General features: G+C 38.2%; 1 protein-coding gene across 1 annotated transcript; it reads right to left on the reverse strand.

The window, feature by feature from the left end:
* Window positions 1-1,732: 1,732 nt before the first annotated feature.
* Window positions 1,733-15,933, reverse strand: LOC125237116 (mediator of RNA polymerase II transcription subunit 15-like). Its single transcript, XM_048144085.1, has 7 exons — window positions 15,913-15,933; window positions 13,693-13,806; window positions 11,036-11,239; window positions 9,168-10,501; window positions 7,362-7,443; window positions 3,104-3,183; window positions 1,733-2,566 (listed from the first exon to the last, which is right to left on the reverse strand). The coding sequence occupies exons 1-7, from the start codon at window positions 15,922-15,924 to the stop codon at window positions 2,479-2,481; spliced, it is 1,914 nt and encodes a 637-aa protein (XP_048000042.1). The 5' UTR covers window positions 15,925-15,933; the 3' UTR covers window positions 1,733-2,478.
* Window positions 15,934-20,876: the final 4,943 nt, after the last annotated feature.

Raw genomic sequence — 20,876 nt, forward strand, 5'->3', positions numbered from 1 at the left:
TGTGTCTGTGACAGGTTTGTTAGCTAACGTGACAAAGGGCGTACAATACACTTTGAAGCCTTCTTTTGAAATTCTAAAAGCAGCAGTGAAATCAGCAGAGGACAGTCTAGATGTTCTAAGTAGTTTGGAAGTAGATAAGCCAGGTCCGTCCACAAGTCGCCATTTGAGACCTTCATTTTCAGCTATTCGGTACTTTTGTAAAGAAAACTCATTAGTTTTGGTTGGCGCGCCGGTTTTTCTACTTTCTTTGGTTTTCATTTATTTTATTATTGTTTTAATAGTGAATGGGATCTGAACCGTGTATGGTTTTTTAGGACGTGTTTAATGTTGTTTGTTTTGGTTTTCATCTGTCAGTAAATTGTTTAGTAAATTAAAACTTTATCCACAGATAATGTTTTTGAATTGATTTCCGTCACCAATCATTTTTCTAACCACTTAGACGATAAGGTACAGCAGGGAAAATTTCGACTGAGGGACAAATGTTACTGGTCCATTTTTTTCAATGTTTGCATCATTAAATAGAGTATCCACCGGTTATAATTATATGGTTGGCGTGTTCAGTGGATACAGGTAGAACTCAACATCCTAGTAAACGGAAAAAATGGATCTGTTACAATTGCCCCCCAGTCGAGATTTGCCCCGCTGTACCTTATAACAAATTTAATGTGAAAAGGCATTTAGGATATAGTAAAACACAATTGGATAATGTAACTTATATTTTATTCGTTCACAATACCCTCTATAAATTAAATAAATTAAATTAATAGGACAAAAATATTTCATTCGGAATTAATGCATAAATAATTATAATTTTTAAACTTGGCAGATTTTAACTTTAGGAATGATTTGTCGGTATAGGTGGTAAAATGAGGTACATAATTATCTGTTTATCAAACGGTTCACTATTAAAATACAATATTAAACTTAAAGAAATATGTTGTTTGAACTCTATTTAAACGTTAAGAAATTATATTGTTGACACCAAAACTACTAAAAACAAGCCGAATTTAATTTAATTTTGGGAGAAATTAATATAATAAGTGACAGTTACTAGAATATTGACAGTGTTGAAATTACAGACAATGAAAATGGGTTAAAAAGTTACAGGTGCCCACTACATGGATGAGCGAGATAGGTACTTAAGTAACCATCACTGGGCAGAAAAGTATAAAGTACTGGACATTAAAGATATTTTCACCACACCAACTGGTTTTCTTTGCTATTCGAAAACAGATAGCAAAATTGCATTTTATCCACAAGGGGGCAAAGTAATTGCATACAAATTTTAACTCGATGTCTTAATCTGGCTGCTAGATTTTACCTATAAATGATGATTTTGAATCATAAATATTGAATAAATTGATGGATTTGATTTATTTTGATGTTTCATAGTCAGTATTTTGTTCGTGTTGGTGTGGTGAAAAATTTTGTTTCACTCGGTGGCAAAGTTTGTTTAAACTTCGTGCCTTGATACCCTCGCAACGCTCAAGATTCCACTTTTTGAACCACTCGCTACGCTCTCGGTTCAATATTGGAATCTTTCGCTTGCTCGGGTATCAATATTGGCACGTGCGGTTGCCCCCTTGTAAAACAAATAACTATTGTTATTTTTATTCTATCACAATTACTTGTCAGAAGCTTGCACCAACTTCAGCAGAACTAAGTGAGGAAGCGTCAATCATCATGCACGTCACCTTTTGATAGAAGGACAGAATAATTCTATATCTATAGTGCGGTGCGAAATGTTTTTCTTTCGTATTTCCACGGAAACTTACGAACGTCATGCTCTCTCAGTCAGTCTCAGAAGAAAAAGTAATAACATTGACTGAACACACGACAAATACGAACATTTCCGAGAAAACGATGGAAAACAATTATGCACTACATCTGCACATCAATGATTACCAGTGATCGGGGTTTTGGTTGCAACGCCACGATATGTCAAGTTGAAATATAAAACTTTAAGCCCACGTTGCCTAACCGAAACCGCCAGAAAATAATACTTTTAGAATAAATAGAATATGGGTCACAGAACTACCTAGATTTACATAGAAGAAACAAGTTCATCTATTTGTATAGGAGCCGAGCGTGTCAGATTTTGTACTGAAGTTGTTACTCTTGCCTGTGATTTTGAATTATGTCTCAGGCCCTTGAGTGTGCATAATTTTGGTGTTGTTGCAATTAAATATCACGTAACGAAGCATTTTTTTATGTTTTTGTTGATTTCGACTTATAAAAATTAACGAACGAAAGCTGCAAGCAAAGACGGACAACTCAGTGGGTTTTACCGAGTTCACTTGATTCGCTAAATAGATCTTTTTGCTTGTTCTATGAATGTGGGTAGTATTTTTATGCACTAAACCCAATAAAATAAAATCTTAGACAATTTTCCGCACGTTGCAATAAAATCTCCGATCACTGATGATGACATTGCCACACTTTGCCAACACCATGCACGAATGGTCTGTTACTAGTAAATCACAAACGCTCCTGTCCAGACAAGAGCACCAGACGGCCAGACTTGTCCAGGGTGAAGATGGGACTGTCTGGTCTGATGCGGCGGCTCCTGAAACATGGAATTTGTTAAAACTTTGAATAATATTGTATTCGGTTACCGCGATAGTTACCCGTCGTTCAGTCACCCGTTGACCACGGACGCTGTAAAGTGTCCGAAACGTCCGGATGAATTGTAAATTCATTATATGCGATATAATCCGTTTCCATAGTTTTATTTCAAAACTTTGAATACTAGTTTGAATGTCAAGGCTACAAGTTTAGTGTTTACGTTTACTATACTAGGCTTACCCACTTCGCCAGTAACTAATGCTCTGGATTTCTAAGATAGTGGACTAGCGGTGTCCTATCATAAAGTTATGGTGTTGCTGTCAAGAGCAGTAAAGACAGTAAGATGGAATTATGGATAAATACAAATTGTACATACATACATACATACATACATATTATTACGCCTGTATGGCATAAAAGAGTAGGTAGAGCACATTAAACTACTACTTCGTTTCAGTGCCACTCTTGGCAATAAAGGGATTGAAAGGAAACGAAATTGTGACATTGTGAATACAAACTAAGTTTTATAATTACTTACCTCAATTTAGCACTCTTCCTTCTACCTCCTCTCGCAACAGCGGTAGCTTCTGCAATCGCTGGGCCCTCCTCCGTAGTGACCTGATAAATAAAGATATTCGTACATTTTATGAACGACGTTATTTGTCTGTCATAGAGCTATGAAAAAGTTCACTATAGTAAAAATTAACAGTCACCCGTTATGTTACTTATTTCATATTCGCTTATTATTGATGCCGATTAATAAAGTACTAAATTAATGAAAAAAGCGAATGCCAAAAACGTGCCAAAACGGTCAAACAAAACAACTTTCACTGCATTCACCGTTCAACTTACAGCAGTGAATTTAACCCTACACCATGTTCAACAATTTTGCTGGGTACAATTTAAAGTCCTTCATATTAAAAATAACAAAACCGGCCAAGAGCGTGTCGGGCCACGCTCAGTGTAGGGTTCCGTAGTTTTCCGTATTTTTTTCAAAAACTACTGAACCTATCAAGTTCAAAACAATTTTCCTAGAAAGTCTTAAAAAGTTCTACTTTTGTGATTTTTTTCATATTTTTTAAACATATGATTCAAAAGTTAGAGGGGGGGGACGCACTTTTTTTTCCTTTAGGAGCGATTATTTCCAAAAATAATAATATTATCAAAAAAAGATCTTATTCATTTTCATTAAACCCTTTATTTTTATTAAGAGCCCGTATTGTCCCACTGTTGGGCAAAGGCCTCCCTCAAATTCCTCCACGCATCCCTATCCCCTGAAGTCTCCCACCAGTCCTCGTCAAAGGCGTCAAGCTCGTCGCGCCATCTCTGGCGAGGTCTACCGCGACGCCTTACAATTTGTGGTACCCAATGTGTGGCTATCTTGGCCCACAGGGCATCCGGCATCCGGCAGACGTGTCCCGCCCAGTCCCATTTAAGCTTGGCAGCAGTTGCAGCTACGTCAGTTATTCCCGTTCTGGAGCGCAGTATTGTATTTCTAATGCGATCGGTTAATTTCACGCTCAAAATACTACGCTCCATGGCCCGCTGACAAACCTTGAGTTTGGATTTTTGAGCTTTTGTCAAAGACCAAGTCTGTGCTCCGTAGGAAAGGATGGGGAGAATGCACATGTCCATGAGTTTTCTTTTTAACGATATTGGAAGGTTTCCCTTCATGTGCTCCTTCATGGACCAAAAGCTCCTCCAGGCGTTTTCGGTCCGTCTCACGACTTCTTTATCTTGCCGTTCCTGGAAGGAAACTATTTGGCCCAGGTATATATACTCATGGACATATCCTATTTCTCGCCCATCCACTTCTACTTTTGTTGTTGCACTATTGGTCATGAGCTTAGTCTTTGACATGTTCATCATTAATCCAACCTCAAGGCTTGCCCTGCTTAGATCCTGCAGCATGTCGCAGAGGTCTGTAGCTGAAGAAGAGAAGAGGACGATGTCGTCGGCGAAACGCAGATTGGTTAACTGTTTTCCGCCGACGTCAATGCCCTTATGTTCCCACCCTGCCGCCAGCTTCCTGAAGACTTGCTCAAGGGTACTGGTGAATAATTTTGGTGACAAGGGATCGCCTTGCTTGACGCCCTTTCTTATATCAAAGGAGGGTCCGGGAGACTGCAGTTTTATACTGGCGGTGCTGGAGGTGTAGATATTGCGAATAAGGTCAACGTAAGTGGAATCTATGCCCTGGTCTTGTAGTGCGGTAAATATGGATGTATGGGTTAAACTGTCGAAAGCTTTACTGAAATCTACAAAGGCCAAATAAAGGGGGAGTTTGAATTCGTGGTACTTTTCAATGATCTGATTCAGGGTTTGTAGGTGGTCAGTGGTAGATAGTCCAGGTCGGAATCCAGCTTGTTCGGGAGGTTGGTTACTGTCTAATTTACCGGCAATTCTATGTTCGATTACTTTCATGAAGGCCTTGTAGAGATGTGAAACAAGGCTAATGGGTCTATAATTATTTATGTCGGATTTACTGCCTTTTTTGTGTAATAAAATAATGTTTGAGTGGCAAAACTTTTCTGGAAATTTACCTGATTTTAAGATGGAGTTGAAAAGATTGGTAATATGTGGTAAGAGTGAAGGCTCTCCTATCTTTAGTACCTCTGTCGTGATGCCATCCTCACCCGGGCTCTTTCCGTATTTCATCTTTGCAAGGGCAAGATGAACTTCGTGGCCAGTAATGGGTGGTATGGAATCAGGGCAGGAGTAGTTGACGATAGGAGAACAATCATAATCTAAATTGGGGTCAGAATATAACTGCTTATAAAATTTAGTACAGATCTGTGTTATTTTCTCCCGATGCCCTTGTTTCACACCTCTATCATCGCGCAAACATGTTATCCAAGTTTTACCTTTACATGTGCCCTGCTTAGCTATTTTTAAGGAACGGTTCTTTTCTAATGCCACTTGTATTAAGCTGTTATTGTATTTTCTGATGTCGTTTCTAATGTTTCGCTTAACTTGCCTATCAATTAGTTTGTATTGTGTGCCAGTAATATTCGATCGGTATAATTCACGTTGTTTGAGTAGGTCTAAAGTTTCATTGGATAATTTCTTGAGTTTACGGTTCTGATTTTTAATGGTGTTGCTTGCGATTCTAATACACTTCTCTAGTTTTGAATAATCTTGGTCGACGTCAGCTGTGTCAGCGTTGTTTTTTAATAAACTGAAGGCATTATGCAACTCTAAATTAAAACGGTCTTTATTCAATATGAGCGTTTCTTTGTCTACTTTCTTAATTTTGTTAACTATTTTAAACTGTCGGTAAATTTTTGAATCAAATTTAAGGCGGATGCGGACGGGCCTGTGGTCTGAACTATATTGAATTCTGTTAATAACTTCAACGTTTCGAACAATTTGTTTATGTGGGGTGGATGTAAGAATGAAATCTATTTCGTTTTTTGTTTCACCGTCGGGCGAAATCCAAGTCCATCTGCGGTGGGATTTTTTGTAGAAGAAAGAGTTACAGATGCTTAAGTTTTGTCCGAAAGCGAATTGGATAAGGCGGGTACCACGTTCATTTCTATTTCCCAAACCGTGAGGTCCTATAATTCGGTCGTTATCCAATTCTTCCTTGTTCCCAAGTTTAGCGTTGAAATCACCGAGTACTATATTCCAAGTACTTCGGTGTTCGTCGCAGGCTTTGCTTAGCAAATCGTAGAACTCTTCTATTTCTATGTCCGGGTGTGATGAGGTGGGGGCATATACTTGGATAACGGTAAGAGTTTCTTTAGCGGTGATGCGAAATTTTAGCACAGCGATCCGCTCGGAGTAGGCAATGAACTCTTGTATATTGTCTTTCCATCGTTTAGCAACCATAAAGCCAATTCCGTTAAGACCGCCAGCTTTCCCGTTGTAGTAAAATATGTTTTCATCGCGTTCGATGACGTCTTCCCCATTCCTTCTCACCTCAGATAGTCCAACAATATCCCATGATATGTCTTTAAGTGCATTCTCTAGTTCCAAAAGTCTTTCATCAGTTCTTAAAGTACGGACATTGTACGTTAGAATATTCAGCTTATTATCAGTATTCCTATTAACATTAGCTTTTTTCGTTTGACGGTTGAGAGGTATCGCCGCCTGGGGATTCTTAGCACCCCGATCTCCAACGCGATACTGCCCACCGTCATCGGCAGGACCACAATTGGAGCTGCCAGGCACTTGGGGCCGAGTTTTGGGTTTACGTTTCATTTTTTGAGGGGTTTGGACGGTTAACTCACCACGCTCGTCCAGTGCGTGTTGGTGAGTGGACAGTAAGCCTGCTAACTAGGCTTGTGAGCGCCGCCGTTGACGTGCTAGACGTTCTTCCGCCACCGCTCTTGAACCAGTATCCTGTCCTGACACCGGTTGTTCCAAACAGACCGTACCAATATTATGAAGTGCGCTCTGAGTTGGCTGTACTTGCACTGTTGAGTGCACGACAGTTTAACGTCTTATCGAGGACGAACCATTAAACCCTTATTCATTTTTAAATACCTATCCAACAATATATCACACGTTGGGGTTGGAATGAGAAAAAATATCAGCCCCCACTTTACATGTAGGGGGGGTACCCTAATAAAACATTTTTTTCCATTTTTTATTTTTGCACTTTGTTGGCGTGATTGATATACATATTGGTACCAAATTTCAGCTTTCTAGTGCTAACGGTTACTGAGATTATCCGCGGACGGACGGACGGACGGACGGACGAACGGACGGACGGACGAACGGACAGACAGACATGGCGAAACTATAAGGGTTCCTAGTTGACTACGGAACCCTAAAAATGTAAACTTATTTACCTCCTCGGCGGGTGCTTCTGTGGTAGCAGTTTGGGCTCTCGGGACCGGTGCTCCGTACGTCGAGAACACACGAGGTTGGGTCCTGAAAGTTACATCATTTCTAATATTGCTATAATTGTTACATCCCTCATATTGGCAAGGCCCCAATAATGGACGCAGTGCATACCTATAAACTGTTTTTCCCCTTACTAGCTCGGAAACACGTGTTTTACACGTGTTTTCAGAATCCTTTCACTTGCTCGTCTTTCAATTCCACACTCGGCATTAAAATACAACTTTGCACCCTTGTATTAACAAATAACTATTGTTATAAATTCACTGTCGCAACAATAATGTCCATTATTGATGCCTTGACCATTACTAGACCCGTCCCCTTAAATGCAATTAACAAGTTAATTAGTAGATAAATTCCATGTTATTTATTATAATACATAAATACCAATTTAAATAAAAATGGCAGAAAATAGACGCGAAGAAACTAGATTATAATCCCCAAGATTATAGGTATTTTTCGTGAAAACCAGTGTTAGTCCCAAACTTGGCTTCTTATGTTTCCATACCATTACGGACCTTATATTCTTCAAGGTATTTTTTATTTTTATTAAATATATTTGTGGACAAAGCGTCCAAGATGTGTGGCTGCAATATTCAATACCTAGACTAGGTATACAAGTGTACAGTCGCCAACAGACATATCGGAGCAGTCAAGGTGCTTACAAATATCTGAACGCGCCTTTATTATCAAGGTGTTAAGACGTATTCAGATATTAGTGACGACTGTACCTATATGATAAAGTATAAAAACAATCAATGAAACCATTACAATTCCAAACATATCATATTACATTATATCAACTGACCTCAAAACCTCATACGACCTTAGCCTAATGTATTCCCTATTTTGTATTCTCCGATACTGCTCTCGGACATCAAAGCACGTGATTATCTTTCGCAATTTGGCATCTCATTTGAATTTGTGACTTTCCATAGGAATAGATCCTTATGCTTCTGAACAGTAAGACAAATGGAGTTGGGCGGGACATGTTGCTGAGACAGGGTGATGGTAGGTGGACTAAAATGTTAACCGAATGGTAGCTTACAGATGCAAGAAGCGCTTGGATCTGTTGGCTGGCGACATCCGAAAAATTTCGAGTCACAACTGATGAGACTAGCTCAGGACCGGGACACGTGGTGTATTATAAGAGAGGCCTATGCTCAGCAGTGGGCCATAAAAAGCTGATATGATGATGACAATCAAAACTTCTATTAGAATTTGATTTCAGAAAGGACCTTATTTCGTTTGAAGATTAAGGATCCTTTTGAGCTGGAAAGTCACGTTGGAAACTGAATTTTATCACGTGCGCGTAAGGTGTGCATTTCAGTAGCTTCTAGCGTGGAATGTTAAATGGTTTATAGTAAATTTGACCTTCAGTTTAGGCACGTATAGATTCGTGTAGATACTGTTGGTTATTTAATCAAAACATACAGTTCGTCTAAGTTTTGCACTGACTTTTGAGGTGATGTCGAAATGCCTCAATGAACATCATGTCATGCTTTGTTAAAATTTGTTTGAAATTTATCAGTTTCCCATGTTATCCTTCGCTAATACCAAGATCTTTAGGATTTAGGCAAGCTTTCTGGCTCTAGTAAATGTGGACTAAACACCTAGAGTAACCTAAGATTCTTAAACTTGTCACCTTCCTTATAACACCACGTTCTTCGCAACCGTCAGTCTGTCAATTTTCTTTCCTTAATAGACTATTTCGATCAGTAACATTAATAAATATGAATATGAATGTAACTTACCTGGTCCCAAAAGCAGTAGCAACAGCGGTGGCTGTCGCACCATCTTCATTCTCATCAGACTCCTTATCATGCTGGTCCAAGCTGTTCCCTTGCTGGTTCACATCAAAACCACTCAAAGCATCTTGTTGCCCTTGATTTTGGCCAAGCTGCTGCTGTTGAAGCTGTTGTTGATAGAATTGGTCAATATTTTGAGCTGGTATCGACACTAGTTGTCCTTGAACCTGTTGGTCTGGAGTGTAGTACTGAGGCTGGTAAGTTTGAGGTTGATATGAGGTCTGGGGCTGGTAAATTTGAGGCTGATCTTGCTGGAACGCTGGCTGGAGAGCTGGTTGAGGAAACACTTGTTGAGGTTGGTAAACTTGTGGCTGTTGGAAACCTTGCTGAGAAACAGTTTCTGCTTGCGGTTGATACACCTCAGGCTGTTGGTAGATCAGTTGAGGTTGTTGGAATCCCTGTGGTTGTAACCCTTGAGGTTGGAATCCCTGTGGTTGTACTGCTTGAGGTTGAAAACCTTGAGGTTGTTGCTGGTAAATGACTTGAGGTTGTGGTTGGAAACCAAATTGTGGTTGAACTTGGGGCTGTTGAGATTGATCGACATCACGTTGTTCATCATCATCATCATCATTTTCCTGTCTTGTTTGCTCAACATTCGGCTGAATTTGATTAACACCCTGTGGCTGTAAAACTACACTTTGTCCTTGAATTGGAGACACGGGCTGAACGAGAGGTTGCAACTGCGTAATTGGTTGCAAAGGCTGCGGGCTTTGAATGAGGAAGCCACGGTTTGAAGTCTGTCCTGACACTACAAATGCTTGATTTCCTGGATATTGTTGAAGAAGAGCACGTTGCTGATCTAACTGTTGCTGAGCTAGCTGTTGTTGAGCTATTATTGAAGGCAAAGCCGCAAAGTGTGTTTGAGCATCAAATCCAGCCACTTGCTTCTGAGACTGTTCTCCTGGTAATACGATAGGGGATTTTCCAAACTGGAAAGGCTGCAATCTTAACTGTGCTAAGGGATTTAGGAACAACTCAGGAGGATATTCTTGAATGTTTTGCCTGGAAACTTCCACTGACACCCTTTGTTTTTCAGATACTGCTGGAGATCCAACTTCGTCTGTTTCCCCTTCGTTTAAGTCAAGATCAGCAGGAGTTGTGGAAGTGGTTCTGAAATCTGGTCGTGGTGTGATGGTGGACTGAGTTGGGTTCGCGGGAGCTCTTGAAGGAACAGTGCCTCTTGGGTTGAATTGATTTGGTGAGTTTGTGCTTGGTGATCTCGCTTCATTTTCCTGTTTCTGGCGAGCGAATTCCTGAGTTTTCTGCTGCTGTATCTGGAACTAGAAACAAAAGGAAAGCTTGTATTTTGTTTTAAATTTCGGAAGTTGTTAATTATCTGACGATATTTTAATTATTTTCATACTATTCTTATGCCTGTCTCCATGTTAATCAATTACAGTGTACGTCCTTCGACCATTTGTAATAATTTATATTATTAAAATCCCTATAGACTACTAGGGATCCAGGGAGGTAGCAGTAGCATCTGGGGCTATAGCCAACTCAAATATGCTAGTGAGCGAGGATCCAAGGTTCATAGAGTTTTGTTGAAGATAGAACTCTATGAAATTCACAAGCACAGGTAGAATGACTTTTACCTGTGCTTGGTTCAATCCCTGATCCAAACTCCTGATATCAGCATTAACGTTCGCTCCCACATATTGCTAGGTACCCTCCAATAGGAGATCGCTGAAGATTGGTTGCTGCTCCTACCGTAGTGATACACCAGGGACTATCAGGTCTACACCAATGTTAATACTTGTGTACGAGGATCTATGGTTCATAGAGTTTTCTTGAAGATAGACTATGAATTTTACCTGTGCTTGGTTCAAGCCCTGATCCAAACTCCTGATATCAGCATTGAAGTTGGGTCCCACATACTGTTGCCCTCCGATAGGGGATGGCTGGAAGATCGGTTGTTGCTCCTGCCGAGGTGGCAGACCCTGGACTGTCACGTCGATGTCTGCGTCAGGGACGTTAGCTGGCGTGCGTGGATCCACGGGAGGCAGGTAGTTGGGGTTCTGAGAAAAAAGAGGTCATAAAGCACTTCGTCCATTTAAATTTGAGTATATTCTAAAATTTCGTTCACCCTGAACTTTTGAACTGGCATGAGTTCTGTTCTAACGCCTGTCAGAATTTTCAGAGCAATCATATTTTTTTATAATATTTATTTTTATAATAAGCTTTTTCCAGATAGATCAAAGACAGTTTGAGACAAACCAAAAAAATCCAAAAAATCAATCAAAGTCAGTTTGACAGCTTTGGACACTTGGAGGCCTTGGTAATTTTTTCTTTGTATATTCATGACATTTATTTCAGTTCAAAGACAGTTTGTTAGGCTAATCTAATACATCAGTATTGAAATAAGGATGACGACTACATAAAAAAGTGGCATTCTGTTTAGTCCGTCAGTTGGTTTACTGACGATTCGTCAAAAAACGTTTCCCAAAGTTTCACATCCCAAACTATTATTCCCAAATTATCATTTCCCAAATAAACGTTTGGCAAAACAACTTATCGCAAATTGACATTTAGCAAAACTTTTTTTGGCAAGTATTTGTTTCCCAAAATATTTACTTGGTCAAATTTCATTTTACCAAATATTATTTAGTCAAAGGTATTGTTAGGCAAAATTTCCATTTCCCAATATATTGTAATTAAATGGCGCACTAGAAATTTGTTTGTTGATTTTATACTTTGTGTCCAAGACTTGTGTGAAATAATGTGTATGTCGTACTTTTTTTCCTCCTGCTGCAAATGTCAAGGATGACATTTTCACCTTCATGTCCGGATACATTTTATTAAAAAGAAACCTTATGTTTTCAAGACCATTATGTTCTATTAATTTTTAATTACTTTAAAAAGCCATTTCCAGTTTGCTCACTGTCAACCTAACACGCTCCTCCTCGCTTCGCTCGTCGTCGCACCTAAACTGACCCTGTCGCACACGAGTTTTCTGTTACAATACCAATAAAATTATTACATTACATTTATGCCTTGTAATATTTATTGTCAAACGTGGTTTTGCATGGTGTAATTTGTAGAAACATTTTTTGACAAAAAAATAGTTGACAAAATAATTTTGTCCAGTAATTAATTTGACAAAAATAAAGTTGAGCAAACTTTTCTTGTCCAACTGAAGCCTTGGGAATAAAACTGAAATTATCATTTGACAATTTTAAGTTAAATTTGGCAAAAAAATCTTCGGTAAATTAAATTATTCCCGTAGAAATGAAAATGCAAATGCCTAAATATTTTCGAAATTTGCGATGTGAAATTTTGACCAAACATGTTTTTGGGATATAAGTTTTGCCATTAAAAACGTTTGCGAAATAAAGTTTTGTCTAAATAAAATTTGACTAAGTAAAATTGTGCCAAATGATAATTTGACCAAACAAATTCATTGCGAAACATACCTTTGCCAAACAATACTTTGGGAAATGAAACTATTGCGATATGATTATTGGGAAATGAAATTTGACGAAACGTTTTTTTGGCGAAACGGCAGGACACCCCGTCAGTTAGATCGTCCAAAAATACTGAACACATATTTTTCGTTTTTTAGGGTTCCGTAGTCAACTAGGAACCCTTATAGTTTCGCCATGTCTGTCTGTCCGTCCGTCCGTCCGTCCGTCCGTCCGCGGATAATCTCAGTAACCGTTAGCACTAGAAAGCTGAAATTTGGTACCAATATGTATATCAATCACGCCAACAAAGTGCAAAAATAAAAAATGGAAAAAAAATTTTTATTAGGGTACCTCCCCTACATGTAAAGTGGGGGCTGATATTTTTTTTTCATTTCAACCCCAACGTGTGATATATTGTTGGATAGGTATTTAAAAATGAATAAGGGTTTACTAAGATCGTTTTTTGATAATATTAATATTTTCGGAAATAATCGCTCCTAAAGGAAAAAAAGTGCGTCCCCCCCCCCTCTAACTTTTGAACCATAAGTTTAAAAAATATGAAAAAAATCACAAAAGTAGAACTTTATAAAGACTTTCTAGGAAAATTGTTTTGAACTTGATAGGTTCAGTAGTTTTTGAGAAAAATACGGAAAACTACGGAACCCTACACTGAGCGTGGCCCGACACGCTCTTGGCCGGTTTTCTAATTAAGTAATGAAAAAATACAAAAATACTTATAGAACATCAAAGTTCCGGAGTGGGGGCTTGTGATGTCACTTCTAAGTAAAAATTGTACCTAGACGTAACGTCACGCGAAACTTCAACGCACTGTACCGTCATCATTTTTCGTTTACGAGGAAAAAGAAAAAATACGTGTCTAAAATTCTTTGATAATGTAACTTTCGTAGGTACTAATTAGTTTTTTTTTTGTGGTCTCGCCTATTGGGAGATTGTGCCCAATTCTCCAATCCACCAAATGACTACAATGAAATAAAGAAATGACTGATCGGATACACTAAACGATGGATTGGGTGATTAGATCCGTCGGCCATTACTGTTGGTCTCACCTGTCCCCTTTGTGGCAGCTCGAAGGCGGGTCCATCAGGCCTCCAGCCACTGGGCGCGTAGGGCGCCGGCGCCTCCGCCGCAGCCCCCGCTATGCACAATACCGCCAATAAATACTGTAAGGAAAAGTATTGAGTCACAAGGGAGCAAAATGATGAGATGCTATTGTTGAATCACGGTGATTGATTAAATAGTAGATTGTGTTACAATGAAGGACGATATATACCGGGACTGACAAGCCCATACAAAAAAGTGTACCCCTGAAATGTATACAGATAAAACTAGATGGCACTGTTTCGCAGCCTGGAAGTGGCAAAAATGATATTTACCCCTAAATATTTTTTCGTATTTTTATTGTTTATAACAACGAATGACATATTTCTTTATTTTAATATCATGATATCACCTCAATCCACATTTTGAAAAAAAAAATGTAGGCATCATCAGTGTAGTTTTGATAGTATTTAATAGGTGGCGCTAAAAAATTGAGGTACGATTCTTAGTATGAAGATTGTCAATCCTATTTACATCATCATATTTACAGCGAGGGCGTACATTTAACTATGAACGAAGTAAAGGAATCTATAATTGAATCCTGAGCGTAGCGAGGGATTCTATAATAGAATCCTGAGCGTAGTGAAGAATTCAAGTGTTAACGCACAAGGTGGAAATAATATTGATACCATTGTGACACATACTGCTTTTGACTTTTTGACATCGTCCATCAGGAAATCCCAAAAAATCGCTTTTGTAAAAATATTGCGCACTTAATCGACACAATTTTTTATAGATTTTATTACGTGCAAACTCTTATTACTCTGGTAATATAAAGTCCTTGAACACAAAAGTGTCACGTTGCTCCCTCCTAACTGGGAAGGAATTTAATGTACCCTTTCCGAATGAAATAGGACGAATATCAGTTTGCGTAACGTAAATAAATAAAAAACCTCAATAAAACATACTATATTTTAAATAAGTATAGGTATTAATATAGTTAATAAAAAAAACCATTAACTGTATTAAAATTAATAATAAAAAATTAAAATACATTTCTAAAATTTCATCACAGCCGCAAATAAATTGAAAAATTATAAATTCAATAGAATATGAATTAAAACATTCACATATAAAATTCATGCAAAAATGGCTCAGTAAAAGCTTTATTGATAAAAATTCTAATTCACATTCTGTATATTTATAACATGTAAAATGGTTCAATAAAGTATATTTAATTACTTACTTACTTACTTACTAATTTTAGGACATAGCCGAATAAAATTTAATTTTTGTACATAAATTTAGTATTTTAGAATAACGATGCCAATTTCAAATTCCAACCAGTTTTTAAAACTGGAAGTTATTTTCGTTGACATTTCATACGCTAAAATAAATAGAATATTGTGCGACGGGGGGCGGAAATAGAATATTGCAAACGTGAGTACCTAAGTTACATCGCGACGGCTTGCCGGATCGATTTAAAGACTCGAGTTTTCAATATTCTTACGCCCTAGTTAAATAGACACCTAGGAAAAAGGATTTTTCTATAACTCTCTCTCAACCTGCATGCAATTGCAATTGCACATTTACTGCATGGGCAAAACTTTTGAGTACTAGCCTTAAAAAAAGTATATAAACTGTTCAAGTTTCACATTTGGGCTATTTTTTTTAAATTGTCCACCCCACTTTTTTTGTAACAATGGATATTCTTATACAAAATGTATGTAACGGAATGGGAAAAAAAACCTTGGGACACTTTTTTTCTCCTCGGATTGAAAGAGCTCGCGATTCTGAGTGGAAACCACATAAAAATTTAAAAATCCAATAAAACTTTGAAAATACTGGCCCATTTACACGAATTAAGGGGGTTTAAAATATAATGCTTTCCACTACTATTTAAATATTTTTTTTTTTACATTTAGGCATCGACCAGACACCATTATTAGTGCAGTTTCACATTATCCCATCCGATTTCGGATGTAGGAGCGATATCCTTATATATTTAAGCCGCCATCTTTAATTTCTGCCTTTAAAATCTTTCCTACATCCGCTATCGGATCGGATAATGTGAAAACGCACTTACGGCCAATCCCCAAAATAATTCTAATGATTATTATAAAAAATACCACCACCACTTTACACAACACAGACATGCAACTTTTATTGTTATTTTAAGCACTATTTTTTTTTTATTACACACTAAAACACAAAATACGTGTAATCACCTTCATTGTCATTCACTTTCGGTTGCATTATCCTCCCGATCCTCACTTTTATAGACAACAGTACACACACTTATCATTCCTGTCTCGAATATTATCGACCTTAAACACCACCTCAAAAAAACACCTGCGACACCACAAAGCAAATTCAACCCTAACTGAATACATTACAGTTGAATTCACGCTGAGTTAGGAATAAGGTGTTTTATGGTGACGCGATTGGTCGGTATGACACCTTCAAGAATTGATTTGTATTCTGTGGTCGATTTCGATTGGTTGGTTTACATGTTTGACACGTTTGTTACGTCTGATTTGTGAGTTATGACATAATTATGACAAATGCAGTGTTATTTGCATCTTATGACATCATAAAGTTTGTCAAAGTGTCCATATATCCCTGCATCGTAGGGTGTATGGGACATTATGAAAAAATTGTAAAGAAGGGTCTGTTTAAGTATTAGAAGTATAATAATGTCTTCGGTTACCGCGATAGTTACTCATGAAATAAAACTATGGAAACGGGTTAAATCGCGTATAATGAATTTAAAATACACGATTATTTATTCATTGTACGCGATAATCCGTTTCCATAGTTTTATTTTATTAGATCTTAAAAATAACCTACACATCTGGCAAACATAATTTGTCAGCGTGTGGTAATGGTTTAAGAATTTCACTACCTCCTTTCTTCCTGTGGGTGTCGTAGAAGTCGGCTATGTGATATGGATTAAATTGTGGCTTAGACGAGAGGCTGTCATGACACTGCAATATCACAGTTTCGTTTTCTTTCAGCCCCTTATTTGACAAGAGTAGCACTGAAACTTGAGTAGTTTCATGTGCTCTGGCTTTATGCGATACAGGCGTGATTGTATGTATGTATGTTAAATTTGTCAGTCAGTAAGAACCGGCATACATACACTGTGAGGTTTGTGATTTAAGTCAAGTCCAGGTCTTATCAAAAAAAAGTCTTATCAATATCAAAATCATGAACATAATCGATTTCCATTATGTCACTGAATTCAGTAATTTATTATTAACTAGCTTTTGCCTGCGGCTTTGCTCGCATTATAAAGAGACAAAAAGTAGCCCTATATCACTCTCCATTCCTTCAACTATCTCCACTTAAAAAAATCACGTCAATTCGTCGCTCCGTTTTGCCGTGAAAGACGCTCTGATAATATTATTAATTTCCATTGTGAATATTTCCAAGAAAGGAATATTTACAGCAGCATATTGTTTCGCTCACATTAAACAGAGTATATGTATTATAATTGTACATGTACCTTTTATTCTTACACAGATTGAGTCCCACGGTAAGCTCAAGAAAGCTTGTGTTGTGACTATTCAGGCAACTCTATACACCGTGTTTGTTTTGTTTTCCGTTAAATTCGACACGTAGCTAGGTTCATTATCCGGAACCACCCTTTTAGCTGAATTCGCAAAAAAAATTTTTCGTCATTTTCATACATAATAAATGAATTTATTAGTGTGAGAGACCCCTTAGAATAACATTCAAGTTAGTTTCAATTGATTGACGGCACATGTCAAAACAAATAAAATTAGGAATTGGTAAAGGCTGTCACACATGTTTTCAGTAATTATCTTTATTTTTTTAATAACTCGATAACCGTAAGAGTTATGACGCTAGTTTCTTAGATAAATTAGTTGTATTTGATCTAAAGAACCTTCCCTTAAAGTTAACAGAATCCAATAAAAACAGGGTGTATGTACATACTAACCATCCATGACTCAGGAACAAATATCTATGGTCAATTGTTCATCAGTTCATCACACAAATAAATGCCCATAGGGCCCATACCGTGAGTCGAACACAGGACCGCGGCTTAGCAGACAGGGTCACTAACCACGAAGCCAGAGCGGTCGTCACGCCAAATGTATGCCAAAAACCTTTTTGAACTCTAGTTGTTATTCTATTTCGTCGTGGTTGTGTGGCTTTCCAATAAAAGGGTTCCTTGTGTGAAAATCCATTAGTACCTATTTACGTACAGAAAAGACACTTCCTACAAAATCGAAGTTTGACAGCAGCTCAGGGTCAAATTTGTCCCGTTCTAATGCATGACACCGTCCCGTTAACAAAATGGGAATCAAGATTCCCGGTTTGTAGCCGGTTACGAAATTTTGGCTACCTAACGGTACTAAACCCACCAGTTCCGATCCTGCGCAGCCTCTTGCCAGTCACTGAATTGAAGCTAATGTAGATCCACCACACTGCATAAGGGTCTTTTATTCGTGGAATACCACAAATGTCCATAATAAATAAATAAAAAAAATAAAAAAATAAACATTTATTTCGGACAATACAATCCATATTTTGTTAGTTACAGAAATACTTAAATTACTAAGTTAGTACTTAAACTAAGATGTTGGGAGGTCCAGTGCCTAACAAGTGCACTATCCCATCTCCCTGCCACTACAGCCAAGAGACTGTGGCGACTGTCGCGCACCCTGCGGAGCGTCGCAGCGCAGCGCTTGCGCAGCGTCGCGTGGAACCCGTCCACATGCGCGTCGGCGAACATGCCCGACGCGCTGCAGTAACGCGGCAGCACAGTATAAGAGTACTATCGTACAGTATGGCCACTCCCGCTCCCCGCTGAAAGTGCCGCCCACCCCCTCTTGGTTACCTGACAGTTACCGCCTGTCAAAAACGCGAACAGTCGACATATCTCACTCATACAAGCATGGTACGCGTTCACCTACACGAGCTTAGACTGTGTGCTAGGAACGCGCCTCTTTCATATATTTAATGGCCAGTGTCCGAGGTGTGGCGGCAGTCTCAACAGGGTGCGTAGCCGAATGGCACGAACGCTCACGAAACGAAACGCTAGTAGATATCTATCCCTATCGCTCTTGCGTATTGGCGCGACAAAGCCGGACTACGTTTCGTTTTCGTTTGGCGTCGGAGAAATGCCATTCGGCTACGGGGCCTGTACCCTGAACGCATCGTTGTACATCGTTATAATATGCAAAACTATATCTGCATTACAAATATTGTTAGCGAAAAAACAGCGCATCGCACAGGGATGTTTTATTACTCCCAAAGGCCCGATTTGAACCAAGTTCTGACTGGAACTGAAGTAATATATTTTGTGCAAACTTTTGAAAAACATGTTTTGTTACTTGGGAATTTTTTAATGTTAAGTGTTGAGTAAATTAATGAGGTTAGTTTGAGACAGATTTTTTGGTGTAGATAGTGACAGACCAAGTTAGCAGCTATTTTTAGTTTTCAGTGATTTTGACAGCAAGATAAATAAATAAATATTATAGGACATTCTTACACAGATTGACTGAGCCCCACGGTAAGCTCAAGAAGGCATGTGTTGTGGGTACTCAGACAACGATATACATAATATACAAATACTTATATACATAGAAAACGTCCATGACTCGGGAACAAATATCTGTGCTCATCACACAAATAAATGCCCTTACCGGGATCCGAAGCCAGGACCGCGGCTCAGCAGGCAGGGTCACTACCGACTGAGCCGAACCAGTCGTCAAGATAAGAAGATGTTCTAATCTAACACAACGTGTGTGAAACAGGTACTTTTCCTTCAGCAGTCTGTACAGCCCAAAAGTAGCAGTAAAAATCGCCGCAAACTTAGCTTAGTCTGGCTTTCGTCTTATTCTTCACTACCAATACTATTCTTTTTTTACGACTTGTGTTTGCTGATAAGCAATTTATCTTCAGTATCTTGACTATTCCCCAATTTATAAATATGTACCTAGGCATTATGTGGGACATATAGGTATTTATTATTCAACTCGCCATGGGTCCCAGACGTCTCAGGCTCTTTTAATAAAAAGAGTAGTTTTAATAAAAATACATTCCAATAATTTATACCCTGTTTTAAATATTAAAAAACGAAGTAGGTACTAGGTACAGAGAGCTGAAAAATGCATAGCGAATTTATCAATGAATTTATTCATAATTTATCCATGGAATTTCGTAGCTCACTGTACACTACGTAACACTTAAGTCCCCTTAAAAGTAAATAATGTCTACAATCGCGAAAGTATAAATCAGTGACCTCTTTCAAAGTTTCAAAATACGCCCAATACCTATCAACCGTTTCATTCAGGATGTCGCGCGAACTTGACAAATCTTACCTTCAATTCTATAAAAATACGAACCAAAGCAGGCGCCTTCATAAATAACACGATCTATATAAGTATGGGCCCATTAAACTGCGAACAACCATTTGCCATTTGAAAACGAGGTAACTTCAAATAGTCGGAAATAACAACTATGTGCTTGAAAGTTTCACTTTAAGTACCTTCATGAGATACGAACATATTTGGAGTCTTGCATGGGAAAGAATAAGTTAGATCAAAACAGCCAGTAAAATATCATAATCTTAAAATAAACATTGTATAAGGTACAGCGGGGCAAATCTCGACTGGGGGGCAATTGTAACTGAACCATTTTTTCCATTATTACACTATGATGTTGAGTTCTACATGTATCCACTGAACACGCCTACCATATATAACCGGTGGACATTCTATTTAATCTATTTAATAATGCAAACATTGTAAAACATGGAAAAAATGGACCAGTTACATTTGCCCCCCAGTCGAGATTTGCCCCGCTGTCCATGTTTTTCTTATAATCTGATGCTTTATTTCGCGCAATTTTCTTTTTACTAACAGTCAATTCCTATTCTCTTAGTACAGGTCGATTCACGAAAGCTGGCACGAATGAAATGAACGAAACTTTGATTGTGTGAGTGACACCTGTATTGGTATACAGTCGTAACTGTCAAGAGCCACCATTTTATTGGTTAATCTGTCACACACATGCATATTTTCATTCAAACATTCGTTCCATTCGTGCCAGCTCTTGTGAATTGACCTGTAACTTACGAGTAGATTTAAAATCTATTTCTAGCTCAACATCACGTATTCTATGAACTAAGCCATTCAAATAGTTATTAGGTCGCACTTCC

This window comes from Leguminivora glycinivorella, chromosome 20, assembly GCF_023078275.1.
Source record: "Leguminivora glycinivorella isolate SPB_JAAS2020 chromosome 20, LegGlyc_1.1, whole genome shotgun sequence".
Classification (NCBI taxonomy): Eukaryota; Metazoa; Arthropoda; class Insecta; order Lepidoptera; family Tortricidae; genus Leguminivora; species Leguminivora glycinivorella.

What these genes read in the sequence shown, in the direction of transcription:
- LOC125237116 (XM_048144085.1), bottom strand. An exon ending in AGCTGCCACAAAGGGGACAG is followed by an intron (nt 11,240 to 13,692) that starts GTGAGACCAACA and finishes CTTTTTTCTCAG; the next exon opens with AACCCCAACTACCTGCCTCC. An exon ending in AGGGCTTGAACCAAGCACAG is followed by an intron (nt 10,502 to 11,035) that starts GTAAAATTCATA and finishes TTTTGTTTCTAG; the next exon opens with TTCCAGATACAGCAGCAGAA.